We start from the raw sequence: 24,501 nt of genomic DNA, 5'->3' as shown, positions 1-24,501 counted from the left end.
TTGTCGACTGTTTTATATATTTTCCTATTCAGTTTATTGGCAAAACTTCATGCAGAAAGTTGTGTAGTTAGGACTTAGGAGAGCATTAGTTGCGTGCTACAATGCGCAAACTACATTTCATCCACGGTTATGGTTGGGAGTTACAACTTACTATTTATGTCCAAATTGAGTTCCCATGACTAGATCTTCTTTGTCCCACTTTTTTGCATTTCACTTGCATTTATCCGAGCTCTCTTATCTGAGAAAACTATTGATGACTGAAATTTGTCTATAATTACTAAAAACAACTAACTAAGCTTGGTTCTTAGTTTCCTAATCTTTCAACCCTAGGGAATAATCATGTCATGCAATTTCAAGTCTAAACTGAGTTAAGATTTTGTTGGGTTTTAGGCTTCATTGATTGGGAAGATAGAAAAATGGGGGGATAAAAATGGGGAGCGATGGAAAAGTGTGTGAGTGGTGGGGGGAAGGGGGTGATAGAAGAGTTTTAATTCTCTCATGTTTGGTTGAAGGAGTGGAAAAGTGGAGGGATGAAACACTCATTTATTTGGTTGAGAAGATAGATAAATGTAAGGATAGAAAGTGTAATCTTAATGAATTTACTCTTATGCCCCTATTATATATAAGAAATATTACATATACATATTTTCCTGAGAGAAAATATATATGAAATAGTTTGACACATAATAAAAGTGACACAACCCAATTATTTCTTCATTATTATTTTAACTTCTTTCTTTATCTATTTATTTTTATATATAAAAGATGTGGTTAATTAAATTTTTAAAATAACAAATCAAAGAGAGGGTTGACTCCAGATTTTTAAGCAATTTGTGATATATATATATATATATATATATATATGTGTGTGTGTGTGTGTGTGTGTGTGTGTGTGTAGGCGCGCGCGCTGGGTTCAAGTTACACTTAATGTAACTTTAAGTAATGTTACACCATTCAATAACTTGTTATTGATTTCATATTTTGAAAATTTAATTGTTGAATTACATGTATATATTCTTAACATGCATGTCAATTAGATGTAATTTACTATTCGATCTATAAACTTATCTTTTTTGCTTTTTTTTAAACTACAAAATTTGAATTTAAACAATTGATTGATGACATAGCTATTGATTTTTTATCATCTTTAAATTTTGTAAGCTTGGAGAATACATAAAAATAATGTAATCAAGTGGTAGATTTATTAGCTAAGGGCATTGTAGCTGAATTGACACTTTCCAATATACAAAGTGTTTGGAAGTTTAAGATTTGAGTTGGGAGGTTAGTAGCATATTCTAATTACATCTAAAAAAAAAGCAGTGAATTTATTAAAATTCACATCTAATTAAAATATTAAGTAGTGTACGTGTAACATGTCTATATGTATATATACTTTTCCCAATATATTCCTCGGCTTTAAGTCGGGTTAAAGTTCCGGATCCGGATCCGGATTCAATTTTGTCAGGTCTAGCCCAATCGAACGTATACGAATACGACCCGTCTCAGCGTCTTTGAAATTGTGCGTAACAAGTTCGGCGGCGATAGTGTGTCGTGATTGGGAATAATATGGAAACCAAAAGGGTAAATTTGTCATTTCAAATCGATCTGAATCTGATCATTTTAGGTAGGGGATCGAAGGTCGTTTAGTTTCGTTTCGTTTCGTTTGGTTTGTTTGTATGAATGGCGGGAAGAATTCTCCGACAAATTCCCACCTGAAATCAACAACCTAAATCACCCCAAACAAATCCCTTATCCCCAAAATGTCCTTCCTCGATGAATTGCAAATCAGTAAGCTCCCTCTCTCTCTCTCTCTCTCTCTCTCTCTCCGCTTCGATGGTACTATAAACCCTAACCCTATTCCTCTTTTAGTATTTCTTTTTCCTTCTTTAAATATCTTTCACTTCCTACGAAATTTGTTCAATTTTTGGCAATCAATCCTAGTATACTCTCTTATCAAATTTGTTGAAACATATATGTATTTCTGTTTTGATTGCACAATTAAGGTTAATTTCTTATTAATAATACTTTTCTAGTTTGTACTTGTGCGTGTTTTTTTTTTATTACATTTTTTTTTTCGGTTTCTCTGTTGAATGAATGATAATATGTAACATCATCATCATCATGTTCATGTGCTATGTTATATTACACAGATTTGGAGTCATTGCCTGGTATTCTGCAAAAGAAGTATGCGTTGTTGCGTGATCTAGATAGAAGTTTACAAGGTATGACTCAGCATCAGTAACAACGACATTGTTTTCATTCTCACCATTATCATCCTTATAAATTTTTACTATGCCTATTTTAAAAAAAAAATTATACTATGCCTAATTAACTGCTATAAATGTGAGGAAGACAAAAAAAAATTCAGTCACCACCGGTTTTGTGTAATATGGCCAAGTGCCTTGTAGCTTAGTTGCATTGACTAGTTTCCTTGATGAGAGGAGAACTAGGGTTTAGAGCTCCCATTCTTCCACCAATTCGAATTATTAAAATAAGAAATTAAAAATAATCATTATATATATATATATATATATATATATATATATATATATAAGTAATGTACTTTATTGCATAAGAACTAACTTATGTGTGTTAAAACTTAAAAACACAAGGTAGTCTAAAAAATATATCAATGATTATTTGCACTAGGTTAGCAATAATTATATATATGTCCTGTACCCACGATAATTTGAATCCCAAACCTCCATGTTTGCAAGGAGAATTGCTACTACTCTACAAGGCCATTGGTGGGATAATTATGTTCATGAATGCGTACCTATTCTTAGAATTTGTTAAGAAGGCGTGAGTCAAATCTTTGTTTTGACCAAATTACTAATTAAAGATCATACCTAGTGCACAAATCTCCCACTTCTCTGGGGTCCAGGAGAGGTCATTTGAAGCCTTTCCCCAAATTTCTTTAGGGAAGTTGATTCTTGGACTTGAACCCATGAATGTCACTTTGGGACTTATTATCACATCAAAGCCCGACCTCTTTTGGCCTAATTACTAATAATTCCAAAAAAAAAAAAAGACTCAAATGAGGTTGTTAACTTGAGTTAGTTTTGGAAGAGTAACTTAGCAAGCAATGATATTACAGAATATTACTACAAGAGTTTTATGATAATTTACACAAACTCTGTTTCTACTTTGGTTTTCTTTATTTTATTTTTGGCTTTTGACTTGCATGAGAGAGCCTGTACACCTCCTCCCCTTATAAGTTCTTGGTGCAGGGTGAGGTTATGGGTTCAAGACCCATTGGGTGCATATGTAACTTATTAAATTTTTTTAAAAAAAAGAGAGAGAGAGAAAAAAAAGAAGAAGAAGAAGACGACTTAAGCTTTATGTGCATATGTATAGCTTTTGTTTTACTGGTCTTCTTATGCATTTGAACAGAAATTCAAAGACAAAATGAACAGCGTTGTGAACAAGAAATTGAGGAGATTAGGAGAGGAGTTAGGTCTGGAAATATTACACCTAATTCATCACTTACCAAAATTTCGGATGAAGCACTTGATGAACAAAAGCATAGTATCAGGATTGCAGACGAAAAGGTTGCCTTGGCTGTTCAGGCATATGATTTGGTATGTGAAATCTCCATCTTTCCTTGGACTTTTCACTGCATATTGCTTGTTTTGTATTTTATCTTCATTAACCAAGATTAGCAATGGTGATTGTTATGCCATTCTGGCAATTGTTTTGTCAATTCTGTTACTGCCAAATTTTCTGTTCATGTATTTGTGGTTTTTCTTTCCTAGGTATTATTTTATTAGGCTAAATCATAAGTATGAAGATGCTGCTAGTTTGTTTGTATACAAGTTACACAGAATGGACTGTTCTCAAAGAAATTTTTTATACAAAGTAATATTATGTATGTGTTTGCATGCGCACTTCAAAGTTGAAGCTATGCATGCTTTAATGCATATTTTCCTTAAAATGGGTCGTGCATTTGACATTAATTCTATACTTGGTTTAATTTTCCATGTCATCTGTATAATTTGGTTTAATTTTCCATGTCATCTGTATAATTTTAGATCTATGTTTCTTATGAGAGTTCATATTTGATCTCATAAATCTTGGATGAAAATGTTTGCTTTTCTTGCTTGAGACGACACACTTTCCATGCCCTTGTTGTGAGTAAAATCATATATTTTGATTTTATTCTGTTCCAATACACTTATTAAAAAAATTTCTGTCCCAAGTCATGAATTAGACCTTTTGGAACTGATTGTAGCTTGTAAGAATTTATTGGACATATGTTTCTATCAATAGTTTCTATCAATAGTTAAAATAGCAGTAACTACCAACTATAACTTATATCTTGTGAAGTTTTTTTGTTTCTCTTTGCTGCACAATACCAATAAATGCAGCATGAGATTTAAGTGACATCAGCAGTAAATGATGTCATTTTTTCTTTAGAAAATTGATATCATAGACTATATAATAAAAGATCAGTCCTAGAATTCGTCTCAGATCTGGAATTTAGTCCTGTTGTGCATCCTATGGTGTATTTGGAAGGAGCGGAATTGGAGGACTTTTGAGGATTTGGATAGCTCTAGTGATCAGTTGCTTGCTTTTTTTAGTGGAACTCTTTTTGATTGGTCTCGGGCGTGGGGACTCACGTCTAGTGATTCCCTCCCTTCTTTTCTTTGCTCCCTTTTCCTAGTGTAATTTCTTTGTTGTTTGGTTTTCTCTCTTGTTTCTCTTTGTTTTCTTCTTCTTGTAATTTCTGGGTTGCTCTGTGTTTTTCAGGCATAGAGTAACCTTTCGTATATATATCATTCTTACTTATCAAAAAAAAAAAAAAGAATTGTGGTTGCTCTAAATAGTTTTTTTTTGTTGAAGGTTTGAATAAATTATATATTTCTTGCATAATGTGGGTTGGTTTCAAATTAAAACTTAAATTTTAATAAAGTTTTTAATTAAATCCATGAAATTCTTTCAATTCACATCCTCAATGAGTCTCAATTTCTGTTAATTTATTAGTTGGAGGTGTGGCATTTGAACCCTAGATGTCTCTATTGGAAATATCATGAAGTGTCAATTAGTTGAATTACAGTGTTAGCTAAAAGTACCAGAAATTCACAGATGTTATGACTAAAACTTATCTAAACACAAAAAATCCTTTCACAATATGAGAATTTCAAATTATATAATAATCAATCCTTTATGATGTATTGCCACAAAAATATGTTCAATGAAATTACATATTGTATAAGTTCATGTCCAAATCATTTCATACCAAGTATTGTATTTGGGTCCTATAAGTCGTGGTTGGGCTAAGTTGTTATATTCTCTCTATAACAGGTTGTGACACTCTTCTTTGTCCCTAATGGCTATCCTTAATTAAAGACTTAGTAAATTACATAATTCCCGTAAATTTTGGGTAGTTTCAAATGAAACCCTAAATTTTAAAAATTGCAATTAATTCCAAGAACTTTTTAAAACTTTTCAATTCAGTTATTGTCACCACACATCAATATATATATATAAAAGCAGAGACCTCATGCGGAAGAGCATGAGGTCCTGCCATGTGGCGCACTATTTGAGCTCTATTAGACCAATTATTGCATTTAACATTCCCAAATCACCTTCACTTGAAAAATAAATTCCAACATCCTTTTAGAAATTGAAAAGATGCACATTACTCATTGTTTAGCAAAATCAAATTCACCTCTTTCTCTTTCTTAACTCTTCAGTTCCCTTTTAAATTTGAACCACACTAATATATTTCTTTTTAAATCAATATATATATATATATATATATATATATATATATATATATATATTATCTGTAGCCCTCAAAGCTTGCTGGACACTGAGGAAAATAAATCAATGTAATAATTATTTGGACAATAACCCAAATCCCATTAGATACCTCTACCCTTTCTAGCTCCATTGATGCCAATTTGCTTAAACCATTATATCTTCTTCTTGGAGCTATGCTTTAGATCCCAAATTGAATCGTAAGGTCATTCTTCCTCTAAAAGGTGGGTATATAATCTCTAAAACAACCCTTTCTCTGTCAGTCTTTTAAATTTTTACTTTATTACTTTGATATCTTTAATTTTACTTTGTAATTTTGGTTTGGACGCAATTTCCTTTTATTTATATGTACGCAAATTGTTTGATAAAATAGCTGAGTGTTTTGCTATAGGCAACAGTTAATGCAGAAGCAGCAAACTATTTTTTATGTGCTCATATTGTAAATTGTAGCAATACGCAATAAATATGGTCTGTGCTAGAAGTAACGTTGTAAATTGCTTCAAATAAACACTATTTTGGTTTTGATTTCTTTTCTATAGTTTTTATGATTTGCTTAACTTGACAATTTTGTCACTACACCAAAACAAAATAAAAAAACAAGGCAGGAGAATTCTGTAGCTATGAAATTTATCTTAAGTGATGCCCATTTTGCAACATTTTGATTGTGTATGTGTGAGTGATATTAGAATAATTCAAAACATTTAAGAATATATATATATATATATATATATATATATTAATTACAAATCAATTCTTTCCATTTTTATTTTTATTAGTGTGACTGTTATTTATTCCAACAGTACTATAAGCATGAATTTTTTAGAAAGGTATATAACAAAATCTACCAATTTAAATGTTCAAATTTAAATGCACACTACGGATAAGCACTTGGCAAAGTGAGACCAAGCTTTGCACTGTTAAATTTTAATATATTTCCGTTAAGATCAACCCATCTTAAATTTTTTTATTCAGTTATTCTCTCCCTTAAATCTTCAGTTCTTTTAGAAAATAAATAAATAAATAAAAACTATTTCACTTCCCCTTTCAATTTAAACACACACTAATGTACCTATTCTTTTATCAATTGATGGATCTTCCTTCTATTAATGGATCAACAATTCCACTACGAGTTCATGGACAAAAACTCCTTTCTCAGTGTCTATAAATAAATCAATAAATATTCTGACTCTCACTCTTTGTTTATTTCTTTCATTTTAAAAAAAAAATTATTTGAGGTACCGAGTTTGTGGTTTGCAATGTTTGAGAGAAGATTGACTCGAGGAGATTGAAGCTTCAACTTTACCTATTTTGGTTGGAGACTAAAGTCACTAAACCCAAGAAGAAAAAGCCACCGGCCCCTAATTTATCATACCCTTATTTAGTATCTAAGAGGTACGAAATACTAAAACTCTACATTAGTAGCTAAGAGGTAATGGGTTTTTGATAATCAAACTAGATGGTGGTTTGTTTCTTTTCATTTGAACTATTTACTGGTCAAGATTTTTACTGAGTCACACCATTTTTATAATTTATAATTTGGCTTTTGGTGAGCGATTTAAATATGTTACATGAGGATGTGATTAAGAAAATTAGTTGAATTGGGTACTATTTAGACCCTAAGGCAAAGATAAGTTGAGTAAATAATCCGGTTTTGTTAGGCAGGTAGAAAGATCAATGAGGAAGAAGCTTAATCAACAAATCAAGGTCCTCCATGCCACATGTAGTTGGAGCACATACCCATGTATCTATATGGATTGGATCACATTCAAAATGCCAATGGAGCCAAAAATTTTGTGGGATTTGAAGTGCTAAGAGCCCAGGAATAATTATATATTTTATTTTGAATCTATAGTGTTTGATAAAATGCTTGAAGAAGATTTATAATTTTTATTTGATTGTATGATGTAGCAGCCTATATAATTGACACGAATGAAACAAATTAACTTAACTACGGGTTGGAAAGTTGTTATTATTTTTAGGTGAATAATTGTCTTTTACCTATTGAGAGTTTAAGTATTATTTGGAAGCAAAGTTTTAAAATAATCAACACAATCTACACATATTCTATGTCCTACTAAATAACAAAAACTCAATTGTTAAAAATAGGAACAAAGAAAGAAACAATGAGGACCGCAAAGGTACAAATTAAGAACTAAGTGGGCAAAAAAATTATGTGGTGTCTCCATTATTTGAAGGTTAGCTTATAATCTATATTAACTCAAAATGGTATTAAAAAAATTGTTAAATATATTATACTGATACACCTTTGTTAAAAATTTGTTAAATATGCTGAATCATGTCTAGCTCAATTATCATTGAAGTTGCTTGCTTTATTTATTTATTGGTCAAGTATCATGTATGGCTGTCCACGAGAGCCTTGACAATATCAGTGTGTGTTTGTTGCTTTGCCTAGACATAAATCACTATGCAACCTTAGCACTACTATAATTAAAATATTATTGAAGATGCTTCATAAGATCAATGTCTTAGTTAGACATTTCGTATGACAAGGGATAGGTTCAAGGAGTTTGATACGCAATTATGCATAATGTATCTTTGCAATTAATTGGTTTATGATCAACTGATGGTAGGCAACAAAATATGCCTACATACTCTGAAGTTTCTACTATAATTGTAGGTGATTTTAGCAATGAAAATATCTATTATTTATGCTATAATATATGTACAAAAATTTCCAAAACCATTTTACATAAAAGTTTACAGCATTATCCGTGCAACGCGCGGGCAACCTTTTAGTTCATAATAAAATTTCATAACATATGAGGTTATGTCCTAATGATATCATATCACAGACCGCATAATAAAAGTTATGTCCCACACCTAGTGGTTTTGCCAAAGGATGCCCTTTCGTTTTTTTACATTTTTTTACCCATATTTTATGTCTTGCACTATAAACATATTAAATTTTTAATGTAGTTTACTTTAAGTGAAACTCTCTTACAGATTTTTAGGATAAAAAAATTAAAATTAAAATACCACTGATTAAAAATCAATTACCCAAAAATTGAAGAATTTCACAAAAAAGGTTTGAAAAAAATTTAAAAGGAGTTTCATTATTTATTTTAAATTATTTTATAATCTATCATAATTATTTGATCTTAGACAAAAATACTTTTCACGCCAAAGGTCTTGTAGCTAAATTGGCATCTCCTTATGCACAAAGTGCTTGGGGGGTCTAGGGGGGAAAGGGTTCGAGCTGCGGGAATAATAGCATGTTGTAATTATCTCTCAAAAAAAAAAAATTCAGTGTAACTTGAAGTAATTTTTTAAATTATATATTTATTGTTCAATTTCAATTGAGTGTGTGTGTGTATGTGTATTTGAATTCACATACGTTTTTTTTAATATGTACATCACATGGTCATAGTGTTCACATAATAGATCAGTTTTTTTTTGGGGAATTGAGATATGACATTCATTTTTTTGAGAAAAAAGGTTAACAGTATTTGGTACTATCAGAACAATGCACTCGAAGGCTTAAAGTGTGGATTTTCCTAATTGATTTATTAGCCACTTGAATCACATACAGGAAATGATACCCTCCGCCAATAGCAGTAATTTTCCTGAATTGTCTGTTAATCACTAATAAGGTAGTGACAGGAGTTTCTTTTATATTCTGATTTTATGGCCTCATTGATGAGGTTAGATTGCATATCTTAATTCTAGGTAATCCTTATTATTGCTCCTAGTATGGGGTTATAATCTCTTGCTATTTTGAAGGAATTAGCTTGGAATTTTTGTTGTATACGTTCTCTGCTAATTGTCTGTTCATAATTCTGCTTCAGGTAGATACACATATACAACAACTTGATCAATATTTGAAAAAGTTTGATGAAGAGCTTCGACGTGGTACTCTACTAATTGTCCATATTTCCAGAGTCAATAATATGTATTCACTTCCTTGCACTTTCATAGGTTCAATGGTGTGTGAATACTAAAGTATTTCCACCTTCATATGGAAATTCTTTATTTTTATACAATAATAATATTTTTGACAGAGAAAGAGAATGCTGCTGCAAGTGGGGTGCCCTCTCCAAGTCTTGATGGTGGTGGGAAAGCTGGAAGGATGAGTGAAAGTGGCAGAGGAGGGCGTAAGAAGTATTTATCTGGCCTATACATGCTCATTTGTAGATAGTTTCATGGCAGATTACTTCACATCTTCTTATTTGGCTTAGGCTTTTGATCCTGAATTTTGATTTTTTTTCCGTGGAAGCTCTTAAGTTGAATTTTTATCAAAGTACTTCTGTTTTAATGGCTATCTGCTAAAGTATTTTATTTATGACATTAACGGGATGCGATCCTCTATATTCTTCTTCTCCTAAAGTTAAGTAAAACATTGGCTGCGTTAAAATATAATTGGATATTGAAAAATATTTGAAAAGCGACAAAAAAGGGGAATAGTGCAAGGACCTCACAATATAACATGAAAAGATCTGAAGGGGTGGAGTAATCCCTTTTATGAGAAAAATCCATTAATTTTCAAACAGTAGTAGTAGCTTCACCACATCCAATTTAAGAATGTGAAGTATGATTGCATGTATATTCAACGTACTTGGTACAAGACATGGTGTAACATTGATTAAAATAACATTTTTGTCAGAACACGCCAGGCAACAGCAGCAGCCGCAGCAGCAACAGAAGCAGCTACTACTGCTGCAAATCCTACAGGTATGGATTTAGAGCTGCCAGTAGATCCAAATGAACCCACATACTGTTTTTGTAACCAAGTTAGCTATGGGGAGATGGTTGCTTGCGATAACACTGATGTATGTAATCCCTTTCTATCTTTTTCTTTTTTCTTCTAAATTTCTCTTCTACATTCTCAATTTATGATCTGATGAAAGCCCCTGTTACCCTTTCAACAGTGCAAAATAGAATGGTTCCATTTTGGTTGTGTTGGTCTGAAGGAGCAGCCAAAAGGAAAATGGTACTGCTCAGATTGTGCTGTGCAGAAAAATCGTCGGAAAGGCAGATGATGCTGGGAAGCTATTCTTGGCCACTCTATTATTTACATTTGCACTGCTATATTATGAAATAGAGTTTTTTTTTTTCACTGGATCTGTGTATATTCAACTTTATTTTATTTATCTTTGCAATAACGGCATATGCTTTTGGCCTTGTTTAGTGTGTCATTCTTCTATTATTTTGTTTAAGAGAACTTATGCGGGCTCTTCTTCTCTTTTCCTTTTTATTTTTAAAGAGAGAGAGAGCTTTCAAATGGTTCAACCGCTTAGATGCATTTTGAGATGTTATGGAAGTATGATGACTCAGGCTCTTTTAAGTTAATTTTCCATCTTTTCGTTTTCTAGTCATCTGAATGTAACTTCGTGGTGTTAATTGCAGGAACATCCTGAGTATCTTTCCTTCTGATGAACAAAAGCTTCATCAACCTTTCAAGGTTTTGATACAGTAATTTTTCACTCTTAACCAGATTTTTTTCTGCATAAGCAACTGTGGTCTGTGTAGGACCATAGGTCCGTCATATCCTACATTCATATACCAGTTAGAAGTCATTAACTGATGAGGATGGGTTTCATTCATGATGATGGTACCTTGATGGAAGGCACATAATGCCTGTGTAAGTGTAACACCTCGGGGTTGATTGTAAGCATATTTCTAGAAACAAGTAAATGCTCAACCTCTAATGAAGATGGTTCATTTCTTGGTGAAGACTTAAATTTTTCATGGTCTAAGATGTATATTTTGTCATGTCATTTTAAATGATTAAAAAAATGTACGCCTTCAAATGAATCAAACGTAAAAACTAAAATCTTTGCAATGAAATGGTCCCCCTTCATTTAAAATACAGACGGAAATGGTCCTAATTTGACTAGAACCTCTATCCATTCTAGGCCTGACGATTTTCAAGTAGTTATCCTTCGTATTCTAGGCAGACAATTGAACTATTATCCATCATAATGTCCCATATTACAGTCCAATCATACTTCGCACTAGCTTCCTACTTCTATGGTGATCCCACAATTAATCTAATCAACTCCTTGTGATTAGTCGTAGTTTATTGTTCTCTCTTCTTTTGGTATCCACAGCTTCTACTTAATTCAATGATTCTTGTATTGCCTCTAACTTGAGAATCGCTACATTAATAATATCTAAGATGTCTAATTATAACTTCTAGGGCACCACTTCATCATGGCTTATCCATCTATAATATCATGATAAGTGCAAAGGAATATAACATTTTGTAGCTCTTTTGGCCATGATAAAGATTCCACACCAAATTTAGGGGAAATTAACACTGTCGGCACAAGTAGCCAAACCTGCCTACTTAATGCTCCTGCTAAATTTGCTCCAAAGCTTCAGATTCTCAATTAAAGTTAAAGTTGTTTTGATTCCCTGTTGGAAGTATGAGTTCCTACTCTGATTGCTCCCCACGGAGAATAAAATCCCTCCAGAAAGCACCTGAGGAGAATTTCGCTGAGCTACGATGAATAGTAAAAAAAGTCAATTTTACTATTCACTATTTACTGTTCATTGTTTAAATAGTATTTTTATTTGCCTATAAAGGGGGATGTCCCTTTGGCTATCATCATCTTTTTGCTTCCCCATTTTTCTTTTCCTACTTCCAACCCAGTGACTACTATCCCTTTCAAGCCTTGTAACTCATTGTAATCACTATTATCCTGTAAGTGTTTAATCTGTTATCAAAACTATATTTTGTTAACATCTTAACTATTATTTTTACTTTACCCTTTTATCTTTAGTTTATATATATTTCCCTGTTTTAACTTTATATATATTGTGCGCCCTTTATATATATATATATAAAGGATTTCTATGGGGGCTCAACTTCGTGCAAATCCTTCCTGGATTGTCTTAACTCTCATGTGCTTATCTATCAAATTTCATCATAGATCTCAAAACAAGACGACAGTAAACCCTTTCTATGTGTACTTGCATTCTCTACAGGCATGAAGTTAGGCAAATTTGGGTTGGCTCAATCATAAGGTCAGATTTATTATATTGTGTAACCATTGCACACGCCACTCCTCTCACATGAATGTCGACCTCTCAAGCTTGAGATATACAAATTGTTATACAAGACATCACCTCGTAAAATTAGGGACAATAGGATTAAACTTTTGATCATTCCAAATATAGAATAGACCCGAGATATTATTGTGAAACTTTTGATTATTCCAAAAATAGCAATGCATTACTATAATAATAGACATAAGCTTTTAAGGAGCAATATTTAGATTGATACAAATAAGTTGAGACCAAAAGGGACATTGATAGCTAATATTTTAAAATATTTTAATAGTATATATTGAATTACTGAACTATATTTGAAAGTTTTGGTTAAAAACATTCATATTTGGTCCCCCAACATTAAAAATTAAACCCCTCCCCCCAAAAATTGAAATATGGCTCCAAAAACCCAAAAACAAAATGAAGCGACTTGGATATTTGTCGCCAAACGTATCCTTCCAAAGCAAAACAAAAATCCCTTTCACTAACAAATTAAAACAAAAAAAAAAAAAAGCAAAAATCCCTTTTACTAACAAATTAAAAAAAAAAAATCCTCTTAGTATTAAAACAAATGGCTAATAACTAGTTGTTTTGTATGACGAGTTTGCAAGAATCACAAATCTTGAAAAAATATTGTTGAAAATGAAATTTCATCATTATGAGCATAGTGTAGCTCAACATCTAGACTTTAAAAAATTATTAAATATTTTATAATTATATAAATGGCTAATAAGAAATAGAAAATAAATTCATTTTTAAAGTGGTTGTATGTATTATTACTTCTATAATTTTTTTTTTGTTGCAATTATGGAACAAACATTTTAAAAATACATTTTATAAAAACTGTGTTTCATAAAAAAATGGAACATGATATTCTAATAGATTCTTTGATTTTATATATTAAAAAAGAAATTGAGGAAAATTTAACTTATTTTATATATTAAAAGGGAAATTGTTTTAAAATCTTGAACATAATCAATCATAAATAATTATTTAGATTTAATAAAAGTCAATGTCCATTTTGATGTATTGAGTTTGAGTTGATGTATTAAAAATCAACTATTTTTTGTCTTAGGCAAAACTTAGATACAAATCTTTAGATATAGTTCTCCAATATGCATTATTGCATTAACTAATGACGCCAATGCTATTTACTTTTTGGAGGATAATTAATTTTCACTACCCTTTTTACATCCTTTATTTGTTATTATAATTATATTTTTATTATATTAACTTAGTTTTAAGTTTTAATATCCTTCTCTAGAATGATAAATTTTTTGGTTGATGTTTAATTCGGCCCCAAAAACAAAATCCTAATTACTATATTTACCGTTCATATTAAAAGAACAACCTCCAGAAGCTTGGCCTGTAAAATTGCCAAGTTTGTTTGACTCACTATGATGTCAATTCCGGACTCCGATAAGATTTGAGATATACACACTTCCTCATCAAAATCTGATTCATTCATGTATATACCCAACTCTTTAGGATTGATAATTTATGTCCAATTCCAAAAATTGATTTCTTTTATCATTTGTTAAAAAGGAAGGAAACCGATTGTTTATTTGGAAAAAAAAATAAACATAGTTCCGATACATGATGATTCCTCATTGAAGCAACAATCACAGGTTTCATCCTAAGTTACCAAAGCTACCTACTTTGTTCTCTATGATTACATGGATGCCTTGTGACCAAACCAATTAAGAGATGCAAGAAATATTCATGATGTTTGCATTAGTTATGGATCTTGGAGTGAAAAATAGGGCCGTTGGATGATTGTTCAACCAGCAAAAGAGCCTCAATAATCCATGCCACCCATGCCACCCATGCCACCTCCCATTGCCGGAGCTTCCTTATCATCCTTGGGTATTTCAGTCACAATAGCTTCGGTTGTCGTCATCAAAGATGATACACTATACAGAATGCAAACATGATTAACACATGATAACAATGACAAAGCATAACTGTAAACACAAAAACAGGAGGATCTTTATGCCTACCTTGCAGCATCAACCAAAGCAGTTCTAATCACTTTCACTGGATCAATTATTCCGGCTTTGACCATATCAACATATTCACCTGGTTATGCAATTGAAAGGTAGAACCAACCAAATCAGTACAAATTGAATACACAATTTATTATGGTAATAAGCACCTGTGTGCAAAAAGAGCTGGGGAGATTTAGATACCTTTGGCCGCATCATATCCTTTGTCAGGGTCATTTTCTTCCAACAGCTTACCAACAACAACAGCCCCCTCAACTCCAGCATTACAAGCAATTGTGTACACAGGTGTCTGGCATTATTAACAAATGCAAACAGATAAGCCCAGACAGCCAGATAACAATGTTCAAGATTTATTAAAGCTAAGAGATCTAAGCAGTATTCAACATGAATTTTTTCAGAACTCAGAAAGGGTTTTACTTAGAAAGAGGGGGGTTAGTTGGGATCTCTTTAATACAAAAATAATATAAAAAAAAAAAAAACACACGCCATTAACACCAGCACTGAATTTTTTTTTAATAGGTTACGCCAGAGCTGAAAATTTGTTGGATTAATCTAAGCTAAGTGCTGTTATATACTTTTTTATTCATAAATAAGTGCTGTTAAATACTTGTATATGAAAAGTATTGAGTCAAACCTTCAAAGCATTTTGAATAATCTGAACACCAATCTTCTGATCAAAGTTGGCAGTTTCCAGCTTTTCCAACTCTTTTGATGCATAAAGAAGAGCAACGCCACCACCTGCTTATTGAAAACTCAAGTTAGATTTGTACGCTAATTCAAATTCAACGAGATAACCCAAAAAGAATAGATAGATGATTCACCTGGCACTATACCCTCTTCGACAGCTGCCTTTGTGGCATTCAAGGCATCGGTCACTCTATCCTTCTTCTCACTAACTTCAGCTTCACTAGCTCCTCCAATCTGCAAATAAAGAAAATTTTAACCACTGCTTTGTCCACCATACAACTCCCCAAGTTGCAAGGACAACAAAAGATAAAGATAAAGCTAGTTTGACCAGACCTTCAAAACTGCTACACCACCAGAAAGCTTTCCCAATCTCTCTTGTAATTTTTCTTTGTCATAATCAGAGGTGCTATTTTCAATTGCGGACCGGATCTATTATCAAATTATTAGCAATATTAATCAAGTTAGGATATGATGAGATCTAATTAAGTATGTTTTAATGAGACAACGGCAACATCATTGACAGTTCAAATATCAAATAATGCGAAAAGGTGGTTAAACACAATCTAGGAGGTAGCAAGACAGACCTGTTCACATCTTTCCTCAAGAGCCTTCTTGTCCCCAGCACCATCAAGAATAACAGTGTCATCCTTTGATATTGTAACCTAAAACAAAAACCACTAATCATGCTCTGAAAACCATCATATGCTATACTAAGGATTAGGAAAAGGGAGGAAACCCTGAGCTTTGAGTGCAAAAATCCATTCAAACCACTGAGTACACATAAACTTCAAGTGATAATCAAGCTTACCTTTTTGCATGAGCCAAGCATATCCAGATCCACTTTTTCAAGATTCATGCCAAGCTCTTCAGTAATAAGCTAAATATAAAAGTGAGACACATCAGGATATCAGGGTCAAGCAGGAGCATGAATTAAGAAGTTCAAACTTATACAAGACAGTAGACTTACTTCGCCTCCTGTAAGAATGGCAAGATCCTGCAGATTGGACTTCCTGTTTTCACCAAAACCAGGGGCTTTGATAGCACAAACCTGTAAAAATGCAGTCACTTCAGTTAGTAAATAATGACACCATAGTATAAAGAGTAATACTGCCACCATAGTATAAAGAGTAATACAGGAAACAAGTAATACTGCCAACCACAATAAATAGAAAGTCGACCTTGATTCCAGCACGAAGCTTATTGAGAATGAGAGTTGCCAAAGCCTCACTTTCCACGTCTTCTGAAACAATTAGTAACGGCCTTTGTCTCTGGAAAGAAGGGGGAATAAAGTGAGAAGAAGACAACGGTAAAAGGTGAAACCAAATAAAATTGATTTACCAATAGTTGCCTCACCTTCAAAGCCAGTTCTAATACTTTAATGATGGCATTTAAACTTGAGATTTTCTTCTCATGGATTAGAATGAGAGGATCTTCCAGTTCCTGTCAGCACACAGACATGGACATTGTGAATTGAACATACATAAAGGTCTTTAAAAAATATGAAGACAAAAACATCTTGGACCACTGGTGACTCGAAGCTGTTTCACATTTTCCAGTCAAAAGCATGCCATAAGAGCTTTCACGATATATATGCTAGGAAGTTGTGTCCTGAAAAGTAATGAACTTACACATTTCTGGTTTTTCTGGTTAGTAATGAAGTAAGGGGATATGTAACCACGGTCGAGCTTCATGCCCTCAACAACTTCCAACTCATTGTACAATGTTTTTCCATCCTGCAACAATTAAAGAAAGTACAATCCATGTTTCAGGAAACATTTGGAAACAGCCACCAGGCAGGGGGAGGGGTAGGGTATGGAGGATTTGATAGTGAGAAAAGACAATGTATCAATAGTAAGTTACTTACTTGAATTGTGATTACTCCCTCTTTGCCAACTCTCTCCATTGCCCTTGCAATCAACTCACCAATTTCTCTCTCTCCATTTGCAGATATTGTCCCAACCTGTCAAATCATCATATATCAGACACCTGGATTAAAACTCCCACATTAATCATAAAACCCCAGCAAGAAGGCAGGCTGAGTTACAGGAAAGCAGCTAACAAACCTGTGCTATTTCGTCACTTTTGCTGATCTTTCGTGCACTACTCTTCAAATGATTAACAACGCAATCAACCGCCATGCTAATGCCACGTCTTAGGTCCATTGCATTCATCCCTGCGGCAACTGATTTGCACCCTTCGGTAAATATTGCCCGCGTAAGTACTGTGGCACATGTGGTCCCTGCATACAAATTGAAAAATTCTCAGTTGTTCAGCTTAACATGGTGTCAGAGTTACTAAAGTAAAATTATTTGAGGTTCCATTACACCACTTTCATGGAAAGAAGATCTTACCATCCCCTGCTGCATCATTGGTGGCACTTGCAACCTGCTTCACAAGGCTAGCACCAATATTCTTGACTTTGTCCTTGAATTCAATGCTCTTTGCTACAGTGACACCATCTTTTGTCACTTTGGGGGCACCCCAACTCTGTTCGATTACCACATTGCGTCCCTAAAACAGCAAAATACCAAAATTAACAATTATTAACCATATAAACTGATCCAGCATTAGGAAATTAATTAATTTTTTTTAACAAAGCTGGCTGATTCAAAATCAGCTATTGAAGAAAGCAAATACAGAGAACTTCAAACAACACTGCATCTTTAGATTTCCAACTTTCTTTCCCTAGTTTTCTTTTAGATAGGAAGCATAATATTTGCAATAATTTCCGTAAATTTTAAAAGGATCTGTATATTTTCAATGCTCAAGTGTTCCCCTCCCCACTCCTTATAAAAGTCAGAATTATTCAAAACATTGCCATCGCACTCTCACTCACACAAAAAAGGTAAGATCACAAATATCTTCAGCACTCAAGCAATAAGCAATTTAATAAGAAGCACAAACCCAGATATCTATACATCAAGCTCCACCAAGGAAGCACATTCATTATAAAAGATTATTTTTTGGGCCTAAACTCAGCAGAAACATCAATGCTAATCAAACTTCTTACTGAAATATGAGTTGCATAGAAAGCAAGTGTTGGAAAGATCAATTGATGAATAGTTTAATTAGGTAGTTTAATTCAGAAAGAAGAAGGTAGCTCTTAAATACCTTAGGACCCATGGTGACCTTAACAGCATCAGCAAGCTCCTCCACACCCTTTAGCATCAGAGCCCGGGCCTCCACCCCAAATCTTATATCTTTGGCAGCATAGTTTCTACTAGAATTCAATCTACTACCAATCTAAATCACCAACACACAAACAAAACACAACGCAGATCAATACAAAACAATAACCAACACAGATAATCAGAGCAAGTTTCAAACTTTATACAACCACCGATTCTCTCACCTGCTGGGTTGTGTTCCTAGCAAGCCTGCAAAACCAAAAGGCACCCAAAAAAGAGAAAAAATGAAAAACCACAAAAGCAATAACTTTTAACTATAAACCATGAACAAAAAAACGAAATCAGAGATCAAAGTTATTAAATTTTAAAACTAATTGTCTTTTACGGACGATTTTCCAACATTTTCTCTGGAAAAAGAGAAGAATAAGAAAAACCCAGATGGGAAATAAACGAAATGGGACATACCGAGCTTTAGAGGCGAGACTTGAGGCAAAGCGGTACATGGCTGAAACAGAAAACAAAGAAAGAGAGAGAGTCTGAGACTGAGAGAAAGAAGAAGAAGAGAAAAACGATGGGGTTTTGAGGGAAAAGAGTAGAGAGTCTTTTAAAGTGAAGAGAAGGGTCTAGAATAAGTCAAAGCACATGCGCAGGTTCTAGGGTTTAAGGGTTTTTGTGTTTTTACTCTTTATTTATTTATTTATTATTTTTATTATTATCAATTTTGCGTCTCTTTATATTTTTTTACCATTAGACCAACCCAGGCAACCCTAACTTTTAACTTGTAACTTGGTTTAAGCTGGTCTCTTTGTCATTGACCTTTTAACCCCCTTAATTGGACCGTGCATAGAAACTAGAAAGTCCACATTTGTCATTTAAGCCCACATACAAATTTTTTTTCGAGGGGCTAATTACCTTCTTTATTTTCATTTTCTTTTTTACACTAAACTATTGTCTCGACTATATTTAATCTTTTTTTTTTTTTCTTTTTATTTTTATTTATAGATTTTTAATCTATGTCGTCTATTGTTCTCTTTATCATTAGATCAAGATACCAATAAATTTTTAGTATAGGCAAAAATTGAACTCTAGATTTCTTATTCAATCATCACAATTACACTTAACTTATTGAATTATCAAAATGCACAATCAATCCCCCTAATTTTAAAAATGTTTTATACGTAGCCCTTGTTGGTTTGTTTACTATTAAATTTGATGGAATCTAGCATTGAAATACTAATTAATCCACCTGTCATATGTTTTAGACGGAGGGATAAGTTGGATTTTTTTTAATAATACATTTTTTCATACTTAACACCAAAATAGATAACAAGGGAACATTGAAACAAAATTATAACTTTGGGGGATCAATCGTGCATTTTGATAGTTCCAGAGTTAAGTGTAATATGGGTAAATGATTAGAAAAGTATATTTTTTCTTTATTTTTATAAGATCATCCCATGAAGCACTCCTTTCTTTCTCTTAGAGCATTCATATATGGGAATGCTATCCCATCCTATTTTGTCATTCCAAAAAGTTACTTTATTAATTATATCATACCATTTTACAATACATCCAACATCCCAAACTCTATTTTTTCCCATTTTATTTAAATATTCTTTTTTATTCTTTTTTAACTATTTCTCTCTCTCTCTCTTTTCCCTTTTGTCTCTCTCCCTCAACCTCTGGCACAACCACAATTGATAAGAAAAAAAAATGCCACCACCGTCAAACCAAAACCAAAGTAATATAGGCGAAAAACCTATTTTAGTCCCTACATTTTCACGCGATTCCCACTTTGGTCCCGAACTTTTTTTTCCACCGCTTTTAGTCCCCTGGAAAACGCCTATCGTTTAGTCCCTGATGTTACATTAGAGACGGAACTTGCTGAGCTGGCAAACGGAAAAAAATAGAAATATTAAAATAATACTTACTGTGGCCACGTGGCTTTCCATTTCAACCCCTAAACTAAAAAAAAAAATTATTAATTTTAACCGAATAAAAAAATTAAAAGAAGAAATAAAAACTAAAAAATTAAATTCAAGAACAACAAAACACCAAGAACAACAACAGATTCAAGAACAACAACAAATTTAAAACCAAAAAAATTAAATTCAAGAACAACAACAGATTCAAACCCATATTTCAAACCCCCACACCACTAAAACACTCTGAAACCCACCATATCCACGGCTACATCACACCCAATCAAAACAATCACAGCCAAACCTAGAAATTTGAATCTAAAACCTCCATAATCACATAAACCCAGACCATCAAACCCAGACCACCGTCGAACTAAGACCTAAAGAGGCACAAAAACCACCATCAAACCCAGACCACCGTTGAACCAGACCAGCCACCACTACACTCACTATCGGAAAACTGCCACATCCATGAAACCTATTGACCCACATCCACGAAACCCACTGACCCACGCCATCACCGATCACGCGAAGACAAATAGGGGCTCGGAGAAGATAGATCAGGGCACGGAGAAGACAAATCAGGGCATGGCAAGGTAGATCGGAGCACTATGAAGACTAATCTAGGCACGGCAAGGGAGATTGAGCATGGCGAGGAGGGAGATCGAGCACGACGAAGGAGGAGGGAGATCGAGCATGGTGAAGGTAGACCTGAGCATGGCGAACGCAGATCTAGACGGAGGCGAAAAGGGTGGCGATCGGATTGGTTTGGATTGGGTTTTGGAAAGGTAGAACCGCCGCTCGACTGAGAAACGGCGTGTTTTGGGTGGCGGTTTCCGGTGGACAACCTCAGTTGGTGTTGAGGGTGAGTGAGGGTGAGACATTTTTTCTGATACAAAGTGAGCGAGTGTGGGGGTTTGAATTTGTTGTTCCTGGGTTTGATTTTTTTTTATAACCCTGGGTTTGATTTTTTTTTTCTTCTTTTAATTATTTTATTCGGTTAAAATTAATAAATTAATTAAATTTTTTTTTTAAATTTAGAGGCTAACATGGAAAGCCACATGGCCACAACAAGTATTATTTTAATATTTTTAATTTTTTCCGTTTGCCAGCTCAACAAGTTCCATCTCTTATGTAACGTCAGCGACTAAAATGAGAGGTGTTTTCCAAGATAGGGACTAAAAGCGGTGGAAAAAAAAGTTAGAGACCAAAGTGGGAATCGCGTGAAAATGTAGGGACTAAAATGAGTTTTTCGCCATATATATATATATATATATATATATATATAGGCCATGTGCGGAAAATACAGATAAAGGCCGGCTGAGGCCATGATCAAAAGGGGGTAAGTTACAGACTAAGGCCGGTTGAGGCCATGTGCGAAAAATACAGATAAAGGCCGGCTGAGGCCATGATATTACAAAAGTGAAAATAGGCTAGAGCCATCTGATCACAATGCTAAAGGTTGTAAAGAAGAGGGAAAGCTGAGTGAGGTGTTTTGGAGTTCTTCCTAAAACTGGAACATCTGAGGTAATTGTTGCTACTACAATTGGACCTGCTGAAGAATGGAGTCTTGGCTGCCTTATATAGGTTGGAGGGAGCCTTGGATGCCGTCTGAAGACTGCTGGAATCACAGAAGGTGAAATGCTTTGACGGAGGTGAAAACTCTTTCCACTGAAAGTAACAGTGATTCTGAATGATTATATTTGTGAACAATAACTTTTTACTGTTCATGAATAGTGACTTGTCCCCCTGCTTTTCCGGAGTACTGTTCATCGCTCGCTGTTGGATGAATAGTAGTCTGTCGGGGAATCTGTTGGGTGCTGGTACTGTTCATGATGCGGGTACTGTTCATATCAGTGGCTGGTGCTGAATCTGAATAGTAACCGGATTGGAATCTTATCCTGAGTTACTTGGTCAGGATGCTTTAGTCAGTATCAAGAGCATCTGATGGATATCCATCGTATGGATCCCATGAGGAATCATCATCACAATTATGCTCGTGATACCTGGCATAGTGATTGCAGAGCCCATAGTATAGGATAGGTTCATGTACAGGTTTTTTCCCTGTGAGAAACTCCCTAGGACTATCAGGACCAAGCTTCTTGAGATTTCTGATAGCAGAGTCATATGATCGTCTTCCAAAAACATAGATTCTATCTGTAGAACCTATAAAATGGTAATCTTTCCATAGATCTTGGCTGATATTAAGAATTTGGTTGTTGAAGTAATTCCTCTAGCGTTCTACTAGAGCATTAGGGTATTTGTATGAAATATATGTGTCTCCTTCATACCATGGGCCCTGATAAGTGAAACCATTAATAAGGACAAGATGCTTTGAGGGGTGAACCTTCATCCAATTATCTCTGTCCCATTTTGGTAGAGTACTCCAACATCTGATAGAAACAAAAGGGCTGTTGATTTGCTTAACAGCATTTTGGATGATCTGGGGTAGTTTACTGATTTGGTCATGACTTGTTAGCTTGATAAGTCTGATGAAACCGGATTCAAACATTTGTGAGAGCCAAGTAGGATCTCTTTCATCATCGTCTGTTCCGTCTTCATAGTTGACCAAAAGTCCCGAAAAGGGATGTCTGTTTTCATATACTCTGGAGTTATTTCCAAAGTATTCTTCCCATGTGGCCTGTACTAGGATATTATCAATATTATCTGAATCATCTGGATTAGGGATAGTGGTTGTGACCAGTATTTTGAAATGTTCATATCAAAGATTCAGACTCTCGTTCATAGCCTTACTTTTCAGAATATGGGATTGTAAATCTGAAGGCAAGTTGGCAGTGGCACTTCTTAGAGTAGCTCGAGTCTTAAGACTGAGCCTGGCATAATCAGTGCCCATGATAGTCGTTCTATCCATTGAATAGATATCCTCTTTGCCAGAGAGTTGACTGGTTAAGACCTCATTCATAGCCTCAAGGTTAACTAGGTGAATCTCTAAAGCTCTGAGGGTTTTTTGGAAAAGGTCTTGGTTTTTTCTAGTGTAGGCAAATTGAAGGTTATCAAGGAGACATTTAATGGAGTAGGGTAAGTCTGTGTATGCTCCATTATTAAATTGTAAAGTCTTGGATAAGACTTCCTGTAAAATAATAGTCATATCACCACTGGAATATGTCACTGTTGGAGTGACAAGTTCCTGAAGGGATGTCGATCCTCTATGGCTGGTAGAGGATGCACCTTCATGCATTACAAGAGACTGTCCTGCTGGTAGTCTTTTGTCTTAAGGATAGCCCCTTGCGGGGGCTTTCCCCTTGTTCTTCTTCTCCGCTGAAGAAGTCATTGTCCACTTATTAGTGGTATTAAATATTGTTTTCTCTTTATCCTATGAAGAAAGGTTTGGATCATTTGAGATTTTCAAATAATTGTTAAAAAACCTTTTGTTTTTAAAACTAATGGATGCAAAGATGCAAATTTTTTCATGATGAATGCATGCTGATAACTGGGATCGATTGGAGTCAAAAGAATCATCAATTGTTTTGGCTGAATCAAGGTGCTGGGCTTGATTATAAGATGGAAGGGTTTGGATGGTTACAGTACTGAGAGTTTTTAATATAGAAGCTTTCTGGAGGGAGCTAAGTTCCCAAGGTTCAGGGCTTCTCATGAACTCAAACTTGACTGACTAACCAAAGGGATGGGCTGTGATTCCTTCATTGTCTGTGATGAAAGGGTATAATAAGCATAAGAAATGATTTCCTAAGATGACTCTATCTGTCATGTTTTTGATAAGGACAAATTTTGTCATAAAGGATATGCCACCCTGGCAAACCTCAGCTTGTGGGAGACTGAATTCAATTTGCATTCTTCCGCCACTTGCGGATGTCAACCGCTCCTTAGACTTATTAAAGTATTTAGAGGGAATGATTCCTTCTTGAATGCAATTGAGATCAGCACCTGAATCAATTAAGGCTATGACCTCGAATTCAAAATCTTTGCTAATGACAATCCTGACAATCTTTGGAATGCCATTTATGG

The 24,501-nt window shown here is 34.1% G+C and overlaps 2 protein-coding genes across 2 annotated transcripts; one reads left to right on the top strand and one right to left on the bottom strand.

The window, feature by feature from the left end:
• Positions 1-1,524: 1,524 nt before the first annotated feature.
• Positions 1,525-11,094, top strand: LOC142625892 (PHD finger protein ING1). Its single transcript, XM_075799641.1, has 7 exons — positions 1,525-1,788; positions 2,151-2,222; positions 3,394-3,581; positions 9,570-9,633; positions 9,783-9,882; positions 10,385-10,550; positions 10,650-11,094. The coding sequence occupies exons 1-7, from the start codon at positions 1,761-1,763 to the stop codon at positions 10,758-10,760; spliced, it is 729 nt and encodes a 242-aa protein (XP_075655756.1). The 5' UTR covers positions 1,525-1,760; the 3' UTR covers positions 10,761-11,094.
• A 3,188-nt stretch (positions 11,095-14,282) lies between these two features.
• On the bottom strand, positions 14,283-19,234 carry LOC142626360 (chaperonin CPN60-2, mitochondrial). The gene is made up of 18 exons (XM_075800183.1): positions 19,061-19,234; positions 18,820-18,844; positions 18,579-18,710; positions 17,819-17,978; positions 17,531-17,706; positions 17,332-17,427; positions 17,096-17,200; positions 16,821-16,907; positions 16,646-16,735; positions 16,435-16,515; positions 16,276-16,344; positions 16,052-16,129; positions 15,801-15,896; positions 15,602-15,701; positions 15,415-15,518; positions 14,964-15,069; positions 14,775-14,853; positions 14,283-14,687 (listed from the first exon to the last, which is right to left on the bottom strand). The coding sequence occupies exons 1-18, from the start codon at positions 19,096-19,098 to the stop codon at positions 14,573-14,575; spliced, it is 1,737 nt and encodes a 578-aa protein (XP_075656298.1). The 5' UTR covers positions 19,099-19,234; the 3' UTR covers positions 14,283-14,572.
• Positions 19,235-24,501: the final 5,267 nt, after the last annotated feature.

Source organism: Castanea sativa, chromosome 2 (assembly GCF_040712315.1).
Source record: "Castanea sativa cultivar Marrone di Chiusa Pesio chromosome 2, ASM4071231v1".
Taxonomy (NCBI): domain Eukaryota; kingdom Viridiplantae; phylum Streptophyta; class Magnoliopsida; order Fagales; family Fagaceae; genus Castanea; species Castanea sativa.
This window is presented reverse-complemented; position numbering and strand designations above follow the sequence as displayed.